Source organism: Macadamia integrifolia, chromosome 14 (assembly GCF_013358625.1).
Source record: "Macadamia integrifolia cultivar HAES 741 chromosome 14, SCU_Mint_v3, whole genome shotgun sequence".
NCBI lineage: Eukaryota > Viridiplantae > Streptophyta > Magnoliopsida > Proteales > Proteaceae > Macadamia > Macadamia integrifolia.
This window is the reverse complement of record NC_056570.1, coordinates 30002011-30023621: the sequence shown is the minus strand read 5'-3', so window position 1 is coordinate 30023621 and position 21611 is coordinate 30002011. Positions and strand designations below refer to the sequence as shown.

At 38.7% G+C, this 21611-nt stretch overlaps 1 protein-coding gene and 1 pseudogene across 2 annotated transcripts; one reads left to right on the top strand and one right to left on the bottom strand.

Annotated features, from left to right (window-relative positions):
- Window positions 1-2492: 2492 nt before the first annotated feature.
- On the top strand, window positions 2493-5106 carry LOC122062137 (bifunctional pinoresinol-lariciresinol reductase 2-like). 2 transcript variants are annotated; one of them, XM_042625806.1, is made up of 4 exons: window positions 2493-2861; window positions 3900-4140; window positions 4228-4431; window positions 4811-5106. In XM_042625806.1, the coding sequence occupies exons 1-4, from the start codon at window positions 2532-2534 to the stop codon at window positions 4972-4974; spliced, it is 939 nt and encodes a 312-aa protein (XP_042481740.1). In that variant the 5' UTR covers window positions 2493-2531; the 3' UTR covers window positions 4975-5106. The 2 variants fall into 2 exon arrangements, with proteins under 2 accessions (XP_042481740.1, XP_042481739.1); XM_042625805.1 differs by having other exon boundaries at window positions 4805-5106.
- Window positions 5107-10567: 5461 nt separating this feature from the next.
- On the bottom strand, window positions 10568-18781 carry LOC122060929 (annotated as a pseudogene).
- Window positions 18782-21611: the final 2830 nt, after the last annotated feature.

Genomic DNA, 21611 nt, shown 5'->3' with positions numbered 1-21611 from the left:
TTTGTCAATTCATTTCCTTCTTTATGTCTGAATAAAAGGTAAAAAGATTTTCAGAACGCTTGCATGCAGAAGAGATTGCACGTCAAGATTTAAGACATAGAAAATGTTCGCTGGTGATGCCCCATATGTAGTTCCCCGCTAATGGTAGGAGTAGGTCGTGAAGCATTTATTAAGGGGGGAGTAGGGTGTAAATTTGGCTTTGACTGTCCGAATTTATCTTGATCCACTTTAACTTGAATAGGGTTTGGGCTAAGATTTCTAATCCTAAGGGGCGGTTAGAGTTGAAAAACACAAAGCCTGAGTTAGGATTGAGTCGGGCCTGGGTTGAAGCTTAGGCCCAACTTGGCCCTAATTTTAACTTTGATTAAAATATAATATGATTTAGGATTATCATCTTATCCTTCAATTTAAAATAATGAAATTTGGGTCAATAATTCTTTTGAGTTGGTGTTGTCCTAAACATTTATTATTGTATTGCACTTTATAATTTTAATTGTGTATTGATCTTTTGATCTATTAATGCTTTTTAATTTTTGTTTAATATTAAAAAATAAATGGCAAAAACAGGATTCGTTAGCCCAACCTTGACAAAAATCAAGGTCAATTTAGATCAATCGGGCCTAATCTGGCCCAATCAGACTCTATTAGGACCGGGTTGAGTTCGATTAGATAACTTTATCACATGCTACGGTTCAGAATTTCAATTCACCATAAAAAGTGTTTATGCTGATGCGAGCAAAGATTTCATACTTGGGATCGGATAGGTCTCAACCGATGATGATCTGGATTGGTCTCCACCAATAATGATTGGGATTGGTTTCACTTAAAAAAAAAAAAAAAAAAAAAAAAATTTTCTCTAATAATTTACTAGAAGATTGATATAGAATCGGTCAAGACTCAAGATAGTGGATCACTGGATCCATCTCGTCAATACTGATCCGACTGGATGATCCTAATCGAATCGGTCCAACTTTTAAAACTCTAGATGTGACTATTTGGGTCACATTAGCCACCACCTAGTTCCCAAGCAAGCAACCATAGTGGTTAATTTTACACTTGGGTTAGCCCCAAAGCTACATATGATTCTCTCATAAAGAATTTTTTTTTTAATTAACTTAGAAGTTCAATTATATTAAAAAAGGTAATAAAAAAATAGAAGATTACAGAGAGACAAAATAAAGAAAGATACAACACCTAACATATACTCTAACAAAAGAAGCTAAGACAATACCCTGACCTTCAGAATTGCATTAGCAGAAGATCGTCCCACCCTCCCATTACACTGGAAAAAAAAAGTAGTAAGCACCGGAAATATGAAATCTTGGTCTATATTGGGCGTCAATCAAAAGCTCATCACCTATGGATGGAGGAAAGCCCTTCATTTATAATGGAACACTTTTTTTTGTTGCATCTTTTGCAAGGTATTTCGCAATCAGATTTGCTTCCTTAAAACAAGAGTAAGATTCCACTTAATGAAATAAAGATTTCATGTAAGGAAAAGTCAATCTTGGGTTACATACCACACGACAGTTCCACCATACCTTGCAATCGTCATTGCTACATAGTCACATTTGATCCAAAAATCTAGAATCCCGAAGTCAATGGCAACCAGTATGCCACTCACTAGCTCAAAAACTTCAACCTCATAGTAGGTGCGCATCCCAAAAAATTGCCAAAAGAAGCAATCATCCTTGCTTGATAGCCACGGATATTCCTCCTGCTCCAACTCTACCCGGACTACCAAGAGAACAATCATCCCCATTTAATTAAACCAAGAAAAAGATGGAGAACATCAGAAAAATTCCCTCATAAATATATTTTTTATAATTTTGTGGTTAAAAAAATAAATAAAAAATACACTAGGCCCTTTAGGCTTAGAAAACCTGTCGAAACGTATGCAACCCTAAAACAACGAAGAAAAGTAATGGAAAAAATGAACAAACAATCCAAGCAAATTTACAAGGTTCGGCAAAATTATCTACGTCCTCGGTGAGATGAGATCCTATTTCATTATCAATGGAGAAGTGGAATACAACACTCGTCCTCACACCTCTAAGATTGCTTATAGAGAAAGAGAATCTTGCTGCAAATATATATAAAAAAAAATCATAAATACCAGAAAATATAAAATTAACCTCAGTAAATGAGTCCCAAATAAAAGTTCGATGGAATACAATACATTGTACCCTAAGAGAACTCTTCCCCTATTTATTTGATACATACGGAAGAGAAGGAATAGATAACTGTAAGCAATAATGCTAACTCGTTGGGCCTGACCAGATAATAACATGGGTTACCGTCCAAAAGTTCATTACAAAGATAGTTATGCAGATGTGACTGTTCGGGTCACGTTAGCTAACACTTAGCTCCCAAGCAACCATATGGGTTATTTTATAGAATTTGTTTAGTTCCTAAGCTAAACATTTTATAAATACTTTTTTTCTTTTTTGGTAAAATGTATCTTATAAATACAAAGATAGGAGAAGGGAGAAACATATCCCCAACTTACATTGGAGAATAGAGAAACAGATATGGTGAAGAGTAAGGTTCTTATAGTAGGGGGCACAGGATACCTGGGGAAAAGGCTTGTGAAAGCAAGCTTAGCCCATGGTCATGTCACCTATGTCCTCCACCGGCCTGAGATTGGAGTTGACATGGAGAAGCTGCAAATCCTTTTGTCATTGAAAGATCAAGGAGCTCACCTTGTTGATGGATCTTTTAATGATCATCAAAGCCTTGTCAATGCCCTAAAATTAGTTGATGTTGTCATCTGTGCAATCTCTGGTGTTCACATTAGGAGCCACCACATCCTTCAACAGCTCAAGCTTGTTGAAGCAATCAAAGAGGCCGGAAATATCAAGGTATACAATATAATCCCTAGGTCACTCACTGACCCTAAATTAATTTGGTTTATATCAAGCCAGGTTTCATGGTTGGCCTTATTTTAGAACTGCTCATTTGCTCGACCCAGCCTAACCCAGCCCAGTCCAAGTTTCAAACTAATCTAAAACCATGTCTAAACTGAAAAGCGAAGAAAGTTGAGAAATGAATTATTAGCGCTTATATATCCATAGAGCATGGTTCACCCACTATCGTACAATTCATAAACCTATATAAGGTTTTAGTATTTTCTCAAAATACATTTTTGATACCCTCCTCGTTCTTCTGAGTGCCAGTGAATGAATTTTCTTTCACTGATCGGGGCGACAGGAAAACTCAGTCTTATTCAAATTGATATTATTAATTCTTAATATTTTTTTCTTTTTGTCATGATAAAGGTTCTAAATCCTCTTTGCTGAACTGTGTGTTAGAGAGAGGAATTTTACAAGTTCCTTTTTCAGGTGGGCCGAGGGATCTAGACTAGATGAGGAATATGTGGTTTCGAACTCAAAATCCTAGACTAAATGAGAAATGGGTAGTCTCGAATTCAAAATCTCCCAGTGGCTAGGCTCTACTGCATGAGTACAGATCCTCTCCACGTACACTTCATGTGGCAAAACCCATCCTTTTATTTTTCATAATAAACTGGAACCTATTCCTTTTATTTTCAATAAATAACCCTCTCCACCCTCTAAGTGGTACACTTGTTCGCACATATATTGACTTGAACTACATGCAGGGGATCTCAACTCCTATTGCACTAGCATCAAGCCAACTGTGGTAGCAGTTGTCCTCGGATTTTCATGTACTTTAGAACCTAGGATTTCATGAATTGAACCTTTTATTTTTCCTGGGTTTGAGTCAAAACTTTTGTTTCCATGATTTTTCATGAATTTATTCCAACATTAGTCTTGTATGATTATAGGTGATGTTAAGGAATGTAGGTATCAACAATCATATATAGGTGGTTTTACTAGGAAAAAAAAAAACCATATGTGAGTCTAACAAATGTGATGCAGCGATTTTTGCCGTCGGAGTTTGGAACAGATCCGGCGCAAATGGGAAATGCCATGGAACCTGGAAGGGTGACATTCGATGATAAGATGGTGGTGAGGAAGGCGATCAATGATGCCGGCATTCCTTTCACTTATGTATCTGCAAACTGCTTCGCCGGATACTTCCTTGGTGGTCTATGTCAACCTGGGAAAATTATTCCTTCTAGGGATAGTGTGGTTTTGTTGGGAGATGGAAACCAAAAAGGTAACCATATACTTATTTGTTTTGAGTACTCAAAAATGCAACTATTGGAGTAAGAAATATAATAGTTATGTCCTTTGGGTTGGGCAGCAATATATGTTGATGAGGATGACATTGCAACATACACCATAAAAACAATTGAAGACCCACGTACACTCAATAAGACTCTCTACCTACGACCACCAGAAAACATATTGTCTCAGAGAGAGGTTGTGGGAATATGGGAGAAGCTCATAGGCAAAGTGCTACACAAGTCTACCATCTCCAATGAAGAATTCCTTACTACTATGAAAGGTAAGATTTATTTTATTTATTTCTTTATTTGTTATTTTTTTTTTTTCTAAATAATGAGAGGTAAGATTGGCTTTCCGTTGTAGAAGAAATCAATGCAACCAGAATTCGTTATAAAAAAAAAAAAAAAAAAACCACAATCAGAATTATTATTATTATTATTAAGAAGAGGGTTCTTTAAAAGGCAGCGTCGCCCTTGTACTAGTGTGGAACCTAATAGAAGCATTATTAAAAACATCAAAGAGGATAGGATGATTTTCAACTTTTATGAGGGATGGGCCAGTCATTTCACCCTCACTGTGTCTGGGCATTGGCGTTTCACTTCCTTTTTTTAGGTTTTATTATTATTATTATTATTTTGACATGTCTCCCAAAGAAACAGGGCAAAATTTTGCGGAGCAGGTTGGATTGACACACTACTATCATATTTGCTATGAGGGTTGCCTTACAAATTTTGAAATAGGAAAAGATGGAGAGGAGGCTTCAAGGCTTTACCCAGAAGTTAACTATACAAGGGTGGACAAATATCTCAAACGCTACATATAAAAGTTTCTTTAGCTTAATAAGAAGCTATAGATAATAAATTATTTGGAGCCCACATGTGTTCTTAAATTAAATATTGATAGGATTTGGAAAATAATGTGCTTTGCAATTATTTTAATTTTGTTGGTTTATTCACCCACCCTGACTTTTAATGTATCAATCTTTGGTTGTTGGTTTTTAGGCTCATATGCTAGCCATTTTGGCTTCCGTGATGTACTTTAATTTGTCTTTTTTTTTTTTTTTTTTTTTTTAATATATTTTTCAGCCACTCAAAAAATTAAATATGCTTTGCACTTGAATGGAGTAGTAAATTTATTTGCAAAATAAATACTTTGTGGGTGGTAATTGACAACAATAATGCTACATAATTTGACTTTGGCACTAACAAACTTCTCAGCATCAAATTGAATCCAACTTTGATCTCTCCTAAATAGTTTCTTTTTGATTATCCATGACATTACCATATAGGTCCACAACTATTGGCCCAACAGTACGGAAATTAAGATACTTATCATTGCATTGAGAACTTCTTCATTTACATAAAGTAACAATTTATCACCAAATTTTATCCCAAAAAAAATTAATTTATAACCAAATTTGGAGAACCAGGGTTTTTTTTGGGCTCGACTTGCCCTTCACAGAACCTTGCGAATCAAGCCATTCGAGTTTGATAAAGGAGTAATGTATCATTTTTAATACAATTATTTTTCTTATTAAAAAAAAAAATTATTTTAATATAGTTAAGGGTAGATGTTGCCATATTGTTGTTCCACCTATGTCTGCCTCTCTTTTTTTTTAAACAAAGTTTCTTGGGTAAACATAAGGGCCACACGCCTACACAAGGGGCATTGAATGACCCCTGCCCCTCCCAGAGGTGAGCCCCTCTATGATGTGGCAAATACTGTTTGGTGTATGATGTCTTGTATTCTGTTGCAGTTTAATCCAGAGAGTACTGGTGCAGTCCCTCGTTCAAATTTTTTATTTGAGGTCAATTTTGTACTTTTTGGTGTTAGAGTTTTTCATTATATATTTGTAGCGAGAATTACTTTCTTTGTAAATAATTTTGAGAGGTGTGAGGACGAGTGTTACAATCCTATTCTCCATTGATAGTGAAGCAGAATCTCATCTCTCTAAAGACATAGACAATTTTACCGAACCTCGCAAACCTGTGTGCATTATTTGTTCTTGTTTTTCCATAATCTTCTATATAGCTTTTAGGGTTGCGTTTCTACACTTACGTCCCACCAAAAAAAAATTTCCCTTTTATTTTTCCCCTATATATATTTACGTGTCAAAAACCTCTAAATCTACAAAGGAGAGGAGTTTATAAAATCAGTGAGTCTGATTGCAAATCAACCAATTCAGCTCTGGAGGCACTGAATGAGCCGAGTCACTCTGATTAATGGGTTCTGAGTCTTCTGACTATTTTGATCGATTTTTACTGATTCAGATCGTAATTCTTCAGGATGCTGATTCGGACTTTTAAAACCCTGCACAGGCTCGATTACAAGCTTATACATAAAGTCATTTCCAGTTCTTGTAATGGGTTACTCTGTTTTTCTACTTTTGATAGCTTGTATTTGTTGAACCCAACCACCAAGGAATACAAGAGTCTACTTTACCCAGAAATCCTCCTGAAGAGACCATCTTCTTCTTTCTACATTGCATGGGAAGCAAACCAGGCTTCTTGAAAAAACCCATCTCGTTTGATTTTGGGGATGAGAAATTCAAGGAACTGTATCTACCTAAAAGCTTCAGCCAAGAAAATACTTATCACCCAATGGGATTGGTGGAATTGAACGGTTTTTTTTCTCTATATTATTGCAATGCTAATGGGCATTTCGACATTTGGGTAATGAAGGATTATGGTGATGAACAATCATGGACTAAAGAATTTTTCAGTCGCACTTCCAATATTATATTGGCTTCAGGGATTAATTGTTTAAACCTTTATGCATTATAAGAAAAGATGAAGTTGTATTGTGTGAAAGTGATATCGGCTTTATCTGTTGAAAGTGAGAATTCAATTGGATTGAATTGATCTACCTTTATTTTTCACAATCGTGGGATATATATACACCTTTGTGTTGCAGTTGTCTTACCTAATACTACTCCTTCCAATATGGAAATACATCTATGGTATTATTGTCTTACCTAATACTACTCCTACCAATATTGAATGTACAACAAATAAGGTATACAATATAAGAATGAATAAGTGGAGAGATAAGATCTTAAGACTCTCCCTCAAGTTGGTGCATGGAGATTACGAACACCCAACTTGGAAAGCAAGATTTGAAACTGCTCATGTTCGAGAGCCTTGGTGAATATGTCAGCAATCGATATGATGACGAGAGGCAATCTTGCTTGGAATAATGAGTTATTGTTGTTGCCTTTCACGAACAAGATGACAGTCTATTTTGATATGCTTCGTGCGTTCATGAAAAATAGGATTTGCAGCAATGTGGAGGGTTGCCTGATTATCACAATACATTGGGATGAGAGTGCGGTAGGAGAGTCCATATCACGCAATAAATATGTTAACCATATCAATACACATGTTGTAATGGCCATGGTGCGATACTCAGCTTCAGCAGAAGAATGAGAAAATTTTTGTTGCTTTTTGTGTCTTCTAATAAATCAAATTAGAGCCCAAAATGACAAAGTAACCAGTTGTAGAGCATCTAGTAATGGGGCAACTGGCCCAATCTGAATCACAATAGATTTTCAATTCTAGGTTTGTGTCGGAGGGATAATGGAGACCTTGGCCCGGAGTACTCTTGAGATACTGTAATAGACGGTGGATAGCATCAAGATGGGGCTAAAGTGGCTCGTACATGAACTGACTTAGGATGTTGATAGTATGGTCTATGTCAGGTCTAGTAACCGTTAGGTATATAAATCGTCCAACTAAACAACGATAAGAAGAAGCATAATCGAGAAGAGCACCCTCATCATTAGATAACTTCAAGTTTTGCTCCATGTGTGTCAGCAAGATGTGCGCCAGTGTAGCCGCAATCATCTAAAATATCAAGGACATATTTGTGTTGACATAGAGATACAAGCCTAGTTGAGACCAAGAAACCTTGATTCCCAAAAAATATTTGAGTTGATCAAGGTCTTTAATTTGAAACTGGTGGTGCAGCATGCATTATATATCATGGAGTAATGCAGCATCAGAACCAGTGAGTACGATATCAACATATAGGAGAACAAACATTGTAGCATCCCCTTTATGCAGGATAAATAGTGAATGATCAGAGTGGGAATGCTGGAATCCATATGCACGCAATGCCTTAGAAAATTTGGAATACCATTGACGCAATGCCTTTTTAAGGCCATAAGTGATTTTTTAAGGCGGCAAACAAACGTCTCCCCCTTTCGACAATATCTAGGAGGTGGGGTCCTGTAAACTTCCTCATCGAGATTGCCATTTAAAAAGGCGTTATTCACATCCATTTGTTGGAGTGACCAATGCGATTAGCTGTCAGTGCCAAAAGAACCCGAACAGTGACAAGTTTGGCAACTAGAGCATAAGTAGTCATGACCAGTGTTATCAATTCGGCCGAATAATTCGCGAATTATTCGGCCAAACCGAATTTTTCAGAATTTTATCAAAAATTCGGACCAAATCCGAATTAAAAATAAAATTCTTTAAAATTCACGATTTTTTCAAAAGTGAATATAAATCGCGAATAATTCGGACCGAATCCGAATTAAACCGAATTATTCGGTCCATTTAAACATTATTTAAAAAAAAAACCCAATAAGCTTTTTTGACCGCTTTTTTGACCGAATCCTTAAATTAATCAATCGAATTATTCCGAATAATTCTCCGCCCGAATAATTCCTGAATCCGAATTTGCTAACTATGGTCATGACAATCAACACCCTCAATTTGAGTGTATGCTTTTGCAACAAGGCGCGCCTTGTAAGGCTCAATACTGCCATCAGAAGAATGCTTAATCTTATATACCCATTTGGGTCCAATGGGTTTCTTGCTAGGAGGAAGAGGTACAATTGACTAGGTGTTATTCTGTGACCGATCTTGGATTTCAGCCTGCATAGCATCCCTCCATTCTTTGTGTTTCATTGCCTTGGTAAATGTGGCAAGCTCATTCTCAAGAGTAATATATGCAAGAAATGCCTTATGAGAGGGGTTAAATAAATCATAATTAAGAAAACATGGTAAAGGATGTGAGGGTGGAGAATGAGCACCTGAAGATGACGACTGCGTCGGGCTCCACAAGCATTGATAGTCCTAAAGATGATAGGGCGGTTGGTGATGTCGTCATGGTCTGGTTGGTGGTGCTAATGGTAGTGGTGAGGAAGGGGTATGAGGTGTGGGTAAAGTGGGGTTTCTGGAGGAGGATCATGGGGTGTAAGGCTAATGGTAGGTGATAAAGGAAGGTCAACAATGAAGTGGTCATCTATGTGTGATGGTAGCAAGGGAAGAATGGGTGAGCCATGAGGCACAGGTGTAGGGAGTATGGCATAGGGAAAAATATGCTCATGAAACACAATGTCCCGTGTCACGTAAGTCTTTTTAAATTGAATGTCAAGCATGCGGTAACCCTTCTGGCCATAAAGATAGCCAATGAACACCCCTGTAGAAGCCCGTTTATCAAATTTATGTTGAATAATATGATTTCTCCCAAAGCAAAGGTAACCAAAAACCTGTAAATTGGAAAGATTAGGTACTTTTTTATGAAGGATTTCATAAGGGGAGTGCCCTTGTCAGACTTTGCTAAGAAGACGATTTACCAAGTAAGCAGCTATTAAAACACACTCTCCCCAAAACTTAATAGGAATACCAGATTGAAATGAAGAAGTGCCCGAGCAACATTGAGGAGGTGTCTATGTCTACGTTCCACAACTCCATTTTGTTGTAAAGTCAAAACACAGCTGGATTGTTGGGAAATTATATTAAGCCTTGCGCATTCCATCTTAAGCTCCGGTTGTTGCTACATAGCAAAACCTCCTGGTGCCTAGCCTTTTTACTTTGCAAAATAAATAAATAAATCTACTACTCCATTCAAGTGAAAGGCACATTTTTTTCAAACCTGATTTTCTCTCGTGAGGGAAGAGCCCATCCGATGGCTAGAACTCGGGTGAGTGTCTGGGTTGCTCTCAGCCGTTGAATGTGGCCGTGCTCTCTCAGCCATGGGAAAGGATCTGAATTCTATTTTTTTTTTTTAATGAAATAAAGGAATAGATGGTAGAAACCAAATGGGGGGAAAATTGGTTGCTACCTGATTGTAGCTAAGTTGCTTACAGCCAAAGAAATGTACTAATTCACCTTCCCCCTTGGATAGATACAAATATACACTCCTAGGTTTTGGTATTTTTGAAAATACCCTTAGAGGTTCATTTCTTCAATTGCCTGCTGGGATTGCAACTAATTAGTTGCAACCTGGGAAACAGCCAATTTTGTCCCAAAAAAGCTATGGAGTACGCCACTCAATAGCTCAAAAATTGACAACCAAAGGTTGATACATCAAATACAAACACATTAAATACTACTATTATTCAATTCAAGGCCAAGTGTGGGATCCAAATATTTTATCATGCATAGTTTTGTAGCTAAAGAAACATTTTATATGTAGTGTTTGAGATATTTGTCCATCCTTGTGTAGTTGACTTCTGGGTATAACCTTGATGTCCTTTCCATCGGCTCCTATTTCAAAATTTGCAAGGCAACCATTGTAGCTAGGGGTGTCAATTCCTAAACCGAACCGGTAAAACTGGCCGGACCGAACCGAAAACAACCCGGATCGAACCGAACCGAAGCCTTATTGGTTCGGTTCGGTTTCGAGTATTGTAACCCCAAAACCAAACCGAACCGCACCGAAAACCGGATGAACCCGAAACCAAACCGAAACCGGCTCAAAACCCGGACCGAAACCGAAACCAAACCGGTAAGAAACCAAAACACTCCAAAATTCATTAAAAAAATCAAAATTTGAATAGTTTTGTATACATTTGTATGGAAAATCGAATCCAAACTAGACCAAAAACCAAAACCAACCCGGTTACAAATCGATTTAAGAAACCGAAGTTCAACAATTCATCATTTGGTTGTTTCCTAATGGCTCCATACCGGTTTAAAAAACCGATCCAAACCAAAATGAACCTAATAAATCCAAACCGGTACCAACCTGAACCCAAACCGCACCGAAGCCGACACCGGACCGAAACCGATAAATCCTTAATGGGTCGGTTTCGGTCACTTCCAAACTCACACCGAAACCGGTGGAACCAGACCGAAACCGCACCAACCCGGACCGTTGACACCCCTAATTGTAGCAAACATGATAGTAGTGTGTCAACCCAACTTGCATGACATAATTTTGCTCTGTTGTTTCAGACACACACACAAAAAAAAATTAATAATAATAATAATAATAAAAAGAAGGAATAAAAATATTTTAAATTCTGGTTTTTTTTAGTTAATTCTGGTTATGTTGATTCCTTCTGCAAGGGAAAGTCAATCTTACCTTTCATGGAAGCAAGGAATTCTTCCTTAGAGATGGTAGACTTGTGTAGCACTTCGCCTATGGGCTTCTTCCATATTCCCACAACTTCTCTCTGAGACAATATGTTTTCTGGTGGTTGTAGGTACAGTCTTATCGAGTGTCGTACGTTGGCCTTCAATTGTTTTTATTGTGTATGTTGCAATGTCATCCTCGTCCATATAAATTGCTGCCAAAGTCAATGGTATTCTTCAATGGTTTTTATTGGGGAGCTGCTTTTTCCCAATATGGGTGCAAGAACTGTGCCATCTTGGCGTAGGAAACGTCAGACATGAAAGGAGGCAGTGGGGTCTTTTTGGGCTTAGCTCAATGAGAGTGTTTTCATACGTCAAACTAGTAAGGTTCTTTTTTTTAGTTAAGTAAAAATATTGTTAGATTTCTGGTTTTCATTTCCCAAAAATACCACACTATCCCTAGAAGGAATAATTTTACCAGGTTGACATAGTACTGCAAGGAAGTATCCTGCAAAGCAGTTTGCGGATATATAAGTGTAAGGAATGCCGACATCATTGATCGCCTTCCTCACCACCATCTTATCATCAAATGTCACCCTTCCAGGTTCCATGGCGTTTCCCATCCGCGCCAGGTCTGTTTCAAACTTTGACGGCAAAAATCGTTGCACCACATTTGTTAAACCTATTACCTATATAACTTGTTTGGTGTGATTTATTGGAATACATCAACGACCTAGAATGTATTCCAAAAATGTATATCAAACACAATTTTAGACTGGGCTGAGCTGGGTCAAGCAGTTGAGCAATTCTAAATAGTGCCAAGCATGAAGCCTGCATAGATTTAAACCAAATTAATTGAAGCCCACATCTTAATGGTCTGGCCTGAGTTGCATTCTTAGTTACACTGAGATTACAAGGCCCCAAAATTTAGGGTGGGTGAGTGAGTGACCAGATGTGGTAGGGGAATAGAGAATATGAGAGAGAGAGAGAGAGAGAGAGAGAGAGAGAGAGAGAGAGAACGTGTATGGGTTTTCCTTGCAAGGAGGAACTCATGGAGGAAGCGATGGTGATGCTAGGGGTCTGGATGGTAATGGTGATCTCAATCAATGGGCAGGAGATTTTTTTCTTTTAGGGGAATCTCACCTCATCCCTGGACACAAAAATTCATCTTCTGGTACGATTTCTGATGAGTAGGAAACTGTTGGTATGATGGCTGATCAAAGAGAAGAGAATGCACCGATTATTCCAGATGCCCCTATTGGAATGAGGAGGGATTACGATCAGCATCAACACACTTTTGCAGAGGCGGTGGGACGACTAGCTCTACCATCTGTGGATCGGTTTCCGTCTCCTGTAAGGGATGGAAACTTAACACGCATAAAGATCCCTCAAGCAGCATATGTGAAGCAACTAGAGCTTCATCGGTTTGCTTTGTTAAATAGTTTTGTGAATACTGCTTGGCCATTGCAAGCTAAGGTAGCTCTGAAATCTTTGGGGAAAGGATTTGTCTCCTTTCGATTTGAATTGGAAGCTGATATGTGACTATTGCTTGGAAGCTTGGTCCGGTCAGAGTTGAAGGGCAGCTTCTACACTTTCAGAGATGGAGACCGGATTTCAAGACTGATGATGAAGAGATTAACTATAGGCTGTCTTGCGTGAGGTTTCCAGCTCTTCCACAAGAATATTGGCATGAATCTATATTGTTATCTATTGCTAAAGCCGTGGGGCATCCCATTGCTATTGATCGCTGAACTCTGGACTCACATTATGGACACTTTGCAAGAGTTTTCGTGGACATTGACGATTCTATGCCTCGTGTTGAGGAGCTGTATGTGGAGAGAGAGCAGGTTGGTTCCATGGATTGATATGTTTTCAAGCAAACTGTGGAATATGAAGCTCCACCTGGGCGTTGCGCCTCTTGCCGTCGCTATGGGCATAACGCTGATGCTTGTAAGGCTTCTTCTGATAGAGTAAAGGGATTTGGAATTCCTGGAACTATTAATGTGGTCGAGCGCCCAACGGTTCTTCCTCGTCCACGGCAGGAATGGGCAAATCAATAGACTTTGGAAAGTGACTCAGCACTTGTGCCAAATCAGGGATCAGATTTGGGAGACATCCCTTTGATGGAAAATCCTATCCTTGAGAGTCCTATTTCCATAGCTGGAGCAAATTTAATAGGAAGCATTCCATCTCCAACAGTTTTGGAAGGAGTAAGTTTTGTGAATGTAGCCAATGTGGCTGATTCACTTCCTATTTTAGAGCAAGAGCACGCTGGACATGAGTTTGAATTTTTGCAATCACCTGGACATGGGTCGGGTTTGAATACGGGTTTGGATATGGGCCAAACCCAAGCTAATGGTGATGAGGACGTTTTTCCAGATAGGGATCTTCGATCCTTGGGTTTTTTCTGAAGATGGACGCTTGGAGCTGATTTTGCCATTGTCGCCAAGTAACATTAATACTAGTGTAGTCTCTCCGATGACTGTATCAAGCTTGGACAATGGGTGTATGGCTATCGTCCATTATGACCTTTCTCATTCTGAGATGGAGGAGAATGATTCTCGAGTTCTTTTTGTTCCTGTGGTTCGTCGACAATCTAGAGATGCTCAGGTGGTCATCCTAGTATCCTCTAGTCGCGGGAGCAGCAGGGCTCATGAGATGAACATAGTATATGGGTTGCTTCATAACCGAAACATCGGTGTGACTACTCGTCGCACAACTAGAGAAGCTAACAAGAACTTGCAATGATGCAGTTCTTATTTTGGAATATTAGGGGTATTTCCAATGGACGTGCTCGTGCTACTCTTCGCTCTCTCATTTGCGAGCACAAGCCGTTGTTTGTTTGTTTGGTGGAGCCAAAAGTTGGTACTGGTAGGTGTCCTATTTCTTTGTTCGCGAACCTTGGGTATCAAAAAAAAAATTCTACAACCATCGGGATGATTCTATCCGAAACCTTTGGGTTTTTTGTAAGGAGGGTCTTATAAAATCTTCAATGGTGATGTCCTCTGATCAGCATATCACATTATACGTGGAAGGAGGTGGTGAAGGATTTTTTATCTCTATTGTGCATGCGAACTATCTAAGGATAAATAGGCATCAGCTTTGGTCTGATCTTGCTTCTATCTCTGGTGGAAGGTTACCATGGATTGTACTTGGTGATTTTAATGCGTACCTATTTTCTCACGCTAAACAGGGTCCAAGGTATTTTAATCTAGGCTCATCTGAAGATTTTGCTACCATGATGGACTCGTGTAAGCTGGTTTCTATTCCGTCTTCTAGATTGAAGTTCACCTGGTCAAATAATAGAAAACATGGAAATGTTCATGCGGTCCTGGATAGGAGCTTGTGCAATGAGGAGTGGCTAGATTGTTTCTCTGAAATTTCCCAAAGGGTTTTACCTTGCGGATGTTCTGACCATTCTCCCATTATTATCTCTTGCGATGAGGTGCCTCGTCCTACTAATATTCCTTTTCGAATGCATAGATTCTGGGCTGAGCATAGTGATTTCAAGAATGTTGTGAGGGCATCGTGGGAGATCCCTGTGAGGGGTACTCCTATTTTCAAAGTGCTAAGGAAGCTAAAGATTAAAAGGTCCTCTGGAGCATATTTAGGAATTGATGGAGGTTGATGGGTTTAGTGAAGCTCTTTATGACTAGAAGCAAGTTGCGAGACGAGATTATGATACTACTGTGGGCCTTTATGAGAAGATTTGGGCAAAGAAATCTCGTGTCAAATGGCTAAAAGAGGGTGATCGTTGCTCAAAATTCTTCCACACTTCAACCAAGATGCGTCGAGGTAGACACACTATTCGGAATATTCAAACTAAAGATGGAGCTGTCCATACTTCTCTTTCTGTCATTGGGGAGAAGTTAGTGGATCATTTTAAAATATCCACAAGCGTGGTAATTTCAGGAGAGTTGATGATCTTCTTTCTGTTATTCCAGAGCTGGTAACCCCTGAAGATAATGATATGCTTATGAGGATCCCCATCTTAGACGAAATTAAAAATGTTGTCTTTGATTTGGACCCATCTAGTGCTTCAGGACCAGATGGCTTCCCTGGTACTCTTTTTCAAGTTTGCTGGGATATTATCGGAAGGGAGGTATGTCATGCTATTAAAAAAAGAAAATTTATTGAAGGGGTTATCACCAAAGGTGTAAATTGCAACTTTTTAACATTAATCCCAAAGGTGGATAATGCTAGAAAAGTTGGGCAATTTCTCCCTATTTGCTTAGGGAATTTTTTATTTAAAATAATTTCCAAGATTTTTTTCCTCCCGTCTTTCTTTGCTCTTGCATAAACTGATCTTTGAAGAGCGGGGGGCATTTCAAAAAGGAAAAATCATTTTTTCAAATATTAGAGTTGCCTCAGAGCTTACCAATATGATGTTTTGCAAGTCTTATGGGGGCAATAAGGTTCTCAAATTGGACGTCCAAAAAGCATTTGACACAGTAGAGTGGGAGTTCCTGTTTGATGTGATTCAAAAGTTTGGGTTCTCTCAGGTGTGGATTGGTTGGATTAATCAGATTCTAGCATCCTCTAAGCTTTCGGTTTTGGTTAATGGTAGTCCGATGGGATTCTTTGGTGTGGAAAGGGGTTTGCGTTAGAGCGATCCTCTCTCCCCGATGCTTTTCATTCTGGCAGAAGAAGTATTATGCAGGATGGAAGCGTCGTCTTTTATCGATGGCTGTAAGAGTTGAGCTGGTGAAATCAGTAATGTGTAGTATTCCTGTTCACACTTTCTCAGTTTATCTATGGCCAAGTACACTGATTTTATTAATGGAGAAGTGGTTTCGCAATTTTATTTGGAGTGGGGATGCAAATTCGACCAAGTCCATTACAGTGAATGGAGTGCTCTTTGCAAGCCAAAAAATGAGGGAGGGTTGAGGGTCCGTCATTTAAAAGATATTAATCTCGCCCTTCTCTCTAAATTTTGTTGGTTTGTTAAGTCTAACAGCTCTATGTTTGCTTCTTTACTTCGTGGAAGATTTGTAGCTACAAATAGGTCTCTTAAAAAGGGTAACATCTCTTCTTCAATCTTGCTGGGCTGAAAAAAGTTTGGGACTTTATTTGTGCATTGGAAAGGTGGATTATTGGTAGTGGATCCTCAATCAATTTCTGGTATGATCGCTAGATTAATGGTAAGAGTCCTTATGATATCATATCTGATGGTCAGTCTTTCTCTATTAACTTAACTGAGAAAATTTCAGATTTCATCGTAGAAGGACGTTGGGCTCTTCCTCTAATTGTTTCGGATGATATGAAGGCACTTTATGATCTGGTGAAGTCCATTCCTCTCCCCACAGTGGCTATTAAAGATAATAGAGTATGGTCTCTTTTTGAATTAGGCAAGTTCACTGTTTTTTCGGCTTGGAATAGCCTTAGAGAGAAATTACCTGCCCCAGCTTCGACAAATTTAATTTGGCAAAAAAGGTTGCGCCCCAGGTCGTCACTATTTGGCTGAAGGTTAGTTCATGGTAGTCTTCCAACCGATGATAAAGTATTGAAGCGCAATATTCCTATGGCGTCACGATGTCATCTCTGCCTTAAAAATGTGGAATCATTTCATCATAATTTTTTGGACTGTGATTTCGCAGGAAAAAATTGGTTTGAATTGTTGAATTTTTTTTTTTTTTATCAAAGATGGAGTTGTTTTCCCTCTCTTGAAGAGTTATTCTCTTGGTGGAAGAGAAAGGCTCAAGTGGTCTCGATTGGGAAGGTATGGCTTGCTGCGGTTATTTTGATTCCTCACCAGATTTGGAAGGAAAGGAATAATCGAAGGTTTGATAATAAATCTCGTCCAATATATCAGGTGGTGAATTCAATAATTCAAGATCTCCAGGACTTTTCTAAAATGGCAAAGATTTACATTTCTTCAGTTCCAGATTTATTGGTTTCCAAGAAATTTATGATATCAATTTCCCGAGCACCTTCTGCAAAAATTCTGGAAGTTATTTGGGTGCCTCCTTCATCTGATTGCCTCAAATTAAACATTGACGGATGTTCTCTTGGAAATCCAGGCTGTTTTGGGGTTGGTGGCGTTATTAGGGACAGAAATGGATCTCCAAACGAAGTTTTGCTGTCTATGAAGGTGTGGGAACCAACTTCATGGAAGAATTCAGCACCTTTTTCTATGGGTTGCACATCACTTCATTGATGAATACTATGAATTTGTGGATTGAATGTGAGTCGCAGGCTGTGGTGAATCGCATCGCCAATCAAAAAATTCCATTGAAACGTGGTAGCCTATAGATTGGCTAAACATGCTACAACAATTCGGTTAACTACAAGTTGGAACTCTGCGCCATCTTTTGTTTTCCATGAAATATTTTGGGGCGCAAATATGAGACCACAATATAGATTTTGTTATCTAGTTTTCCGATGATTGGGTTACCTTTCTGCTACTGGCAATGCCGAAGGTAGAGAGGTAACTCAATGGGTTTTTTCTCTCATTCTTTGTGATTGTATTTCTTTATTTATTCAATATATACTTTTGCTGACTTTTAGCAAAAAAGTGACCAGGTGATGTTATTGTATACCTTGATATTTCCAGCCACTTTGATTGCTTCAACAAGCTTCAGCTGTTCGAGGATGTGATGGCCCCTACCAGGGATACCGGCGATTGCGCATATGACAACATCGACAAGTTTTACGGTATTGACAAGGCTTTGATGATCATTGAATGATCCATCAACAAGGTGAGCCCCTTGCTCCTTGAATGACAATAGGGTTTGCACCTTCTCTATGTCACCGCTGATCTCTGGCCGGTGGAGGAGATAGGTGACATGACCATGGGCTAAGCTCTCTTCAACAAGCCTTTTCCCCAGGTATCCTGTGCCCCCTACTATAAGAACCTAAGGCACCGTTTGATAGTGTTTCCATTATTTCCGTGTCTAGAAACAACAGAAACGGCTTTTCACGTTTTCAGAAATCAAAATGGATTTTTTGGTGTCTGATAAACCTGTTTATTGAAACGTTTTTTGCAGACATAATGCCACTAAAAAAACCCAATAGTATCATCGGATGCCCAAAAGGGAGAGAGGGTTCAGTTGCCTCTTTTTAGGTTTTAATAGTTGAGAGATTTATCAGGCTCAACAGCCCTTTTTTGCTCTCAAATTCGTTTCTCTATACGACGAAACAAGTCCGTTAAAGTCATTTCTAGAATTATAAATAGACATAGATTTTGATTTATGTTTCTAGAAACGGGTGAAACAGAACAACTTTATCAAATGTTTTTTAGGTTGTTTCTCCGTTTCTGGGAACAAGAAAATGCAGAAATGGAAGAAACAGAACGTTGTCAAACAGTGCCTTACTCTTCACCATATACGTTTCTCTAATCTCCGATGTAAGTTGGGGATATGTATCTCCCTTCTCCTATCTTTGTATTTATAACATACATTTTACCAAAAAAGAAAAAAAGTATTTATAAAATGTTTAGCTTAGGAACTAAACAAATTGTATAAAATAACCCATATGGTTTCTTGGGAGCTAAGTGTTGGCTAATGTGACCCGAATAGTCACATCTGGATAACTCCCTTTCTAATGAACTTTTGGACAGTAACCCATGTAATTATCTGGTCAGGCCCAATGAGTTAGCATTATTGCTTGGATCTAAAGTTATCAATTCCTTCTCCTCTGTATGTATTAAAAAATAGGGTAAGGGTTATCTTAGGATACGATGTCTTGTATTCCATAGAATTTTTATTTAGGACTCGTTTACTGAGGGTAATTTTATACTTTCTGGTATTTAGGGTTTTTTCGCTATATTTTTTTAGCGAGGTTCTCTTTCTCTGTAAGCAATCTTAGAGGTGTGAGGACGAGCGTTGTAACCCACTTCTCCATTAATAGTGAAGTAAGATCTCATCTCATCTCACAGAGGACATAGGTAATTTTGCTGAACCTTATAAATATTTGTGCATTGTTTGTTTGTTTTTCCATTACTTTCTTGCATTGTTTTAGGGTTGCGTTCCAACAGATTCTCTAAGCCTAAGGGGCCTAGTGTATTTTTTATTTATTTTTTATAATAATATAACAAAAAAAAAAGGGTAATTTACAGCGCCACCCCCTGGAGAATGCCATTATTATAGGAACACCCCCTCTCTTTCACCAAATTAGACTCAGACCCCTTACTGTCAGTCACCGTTAAGAAAGAATTTGAAATGACATTTTTACCCTTTTAACTAAAACAAATAAACAATCGTATTTTACCTTACCTCTCACTGCAACAGTAGATACCACTGGCGGTTCAGCTTCTTCTCCAGTCACTGGCGGTTCCAGCTCTCTCTCTCTCTCTCTCGGCTGACTTGGGTTCTCTAAATAAAAAAACCCAAATGCTTAGTCATGGATTTTCAATCTTCACAGAAAAAAATTCCTCCAGATCGGAAATGGAAAAGGATCGAGTGATCACCGCCGCTAATGTCACTGCCACTAACAGGCATTGCAGATCTGACTCGGGAAGCAAACACGATTCCAGTAAAATGATAAGCTTTTATGCTGTTACAATTTCAAGTTCTGAGCAGAGTTGATCATCCCTAATATCCCGTAGCAGATCTGTTTCTTCTTCTCCTCTTAGATTTATTATTGTTTTCACAATTTCAACTTCTGAGTGATCAGATTTAAAGGTCAACTCTTGAAAATGAAAATGGGGAAGGAAGCAAAACCAACGACAAGGGTGGGGGAGAGCGATCAGATTTAAAGGTCTTCCCTTGACCTCAGTTGCTAACTCTACCGAACCGTTTCATCCATTTTTCTCTTTGAAAGAAACCAAAAATCCATTCTCTTGAGTGATCAGATTTAAAGCCCACCACTGCATCCAGCCTGGTTTCTTTCAAGATCAGATTACCGCCGCCGTGATCGTTGATGTAGCTGCCACCGCCGGTGCTCGATCTGAGAGAAAGGTACAGTAAACATGGGATCCTGCCGCCGCCGTGATCGTTGATGTAGCTGCCACCGCCGGTGCTCGATCTGGGAGAAAGGTACAGTAAACATGGGATCCTGCCGCCGTCGACGCCGCCATGATCGTTGATACAGCTACCACCGCCGGTGCTGGATCTGGGAGAAAGGTACAATAACCATCAATTTGAAGATAGGACTTATTAGATGGGCATTTTAGGTACTTCACATTTAGTAAGGGCATTTTGGTATTTAACATAAAAAACAGTAGCTGACATCAGCATATAAAATATATTCTTTAACGGTGACTGACGGTAGGGGGTCTGAGTCTAATTTGGTGAAAGAGAGGGGGTGTTCCTATAATACTGGCATTCTCCAGCGGGTGGTGCTGTAAATTACCCAAAAAAAAATTATGAGGGAAGTTTTCTGATGTTCTCCATCTTTTTCTTGGTTTAAATTAAATGTGGATGATTGCTCTCTTGGTAATCTGGGTAGAGTTGGAGCGGGAGAAATTATTCGTGACCATCAAGCAAGGGTGATTGCTTTTTTGGCAAGTTTTTTGGCATGTGTACTTACTATGAGGTTGAAGTTTTGGCGCTAGTGAGTGGCATATTGGTTGCAAGAGACTTGGGGATTCAGGGTCTTTGGATCGAATGTGATTCTATAGCAATAACGATTGCAATGTATGGTGGAACAGTCCCATGGTATGTAAGCCAAGATTGACTTTTCCTTACGTGGTATCTTTCTTCGATTCAGTGGAAACTTACTCATTGTTTTAAGGAGCAGACTTGATTGCGGAATACCTTGCAAAAGAGGAAACAAAAAAAAGGTGTTCCATTATCAATGAAGGTCTTTCTCCCATCCATAGGTTACGGGCTTTTGATTGACACCTAATATAGACCAAGATTTCGAATCACATGTGCTTTTTTTTTTTTTTTTTTCAGTATAGTGGGATGATCTCCTGCTGAAGGTCAGGGTATCATCTTAGCTTCTTTTGTTAGAGTCATGGTTTTAAGTATCTCCGATACCGATACGATACCCTCCGATACGTATCTTAAATTTAGTCGGCCGATACGATACATTGAATTTTTTAAATCATTTTGTATCGATATATATCCTACAATACATACTGATATGCATCAATACACCACTAATACACATCGATACGATACGATATGCCTCGATACGACTCTATGAAAAATATAAAATTGAGGTAAAATGTATGTTTCGGTATGTATTGGTACGTATCGGTGAGTATCGG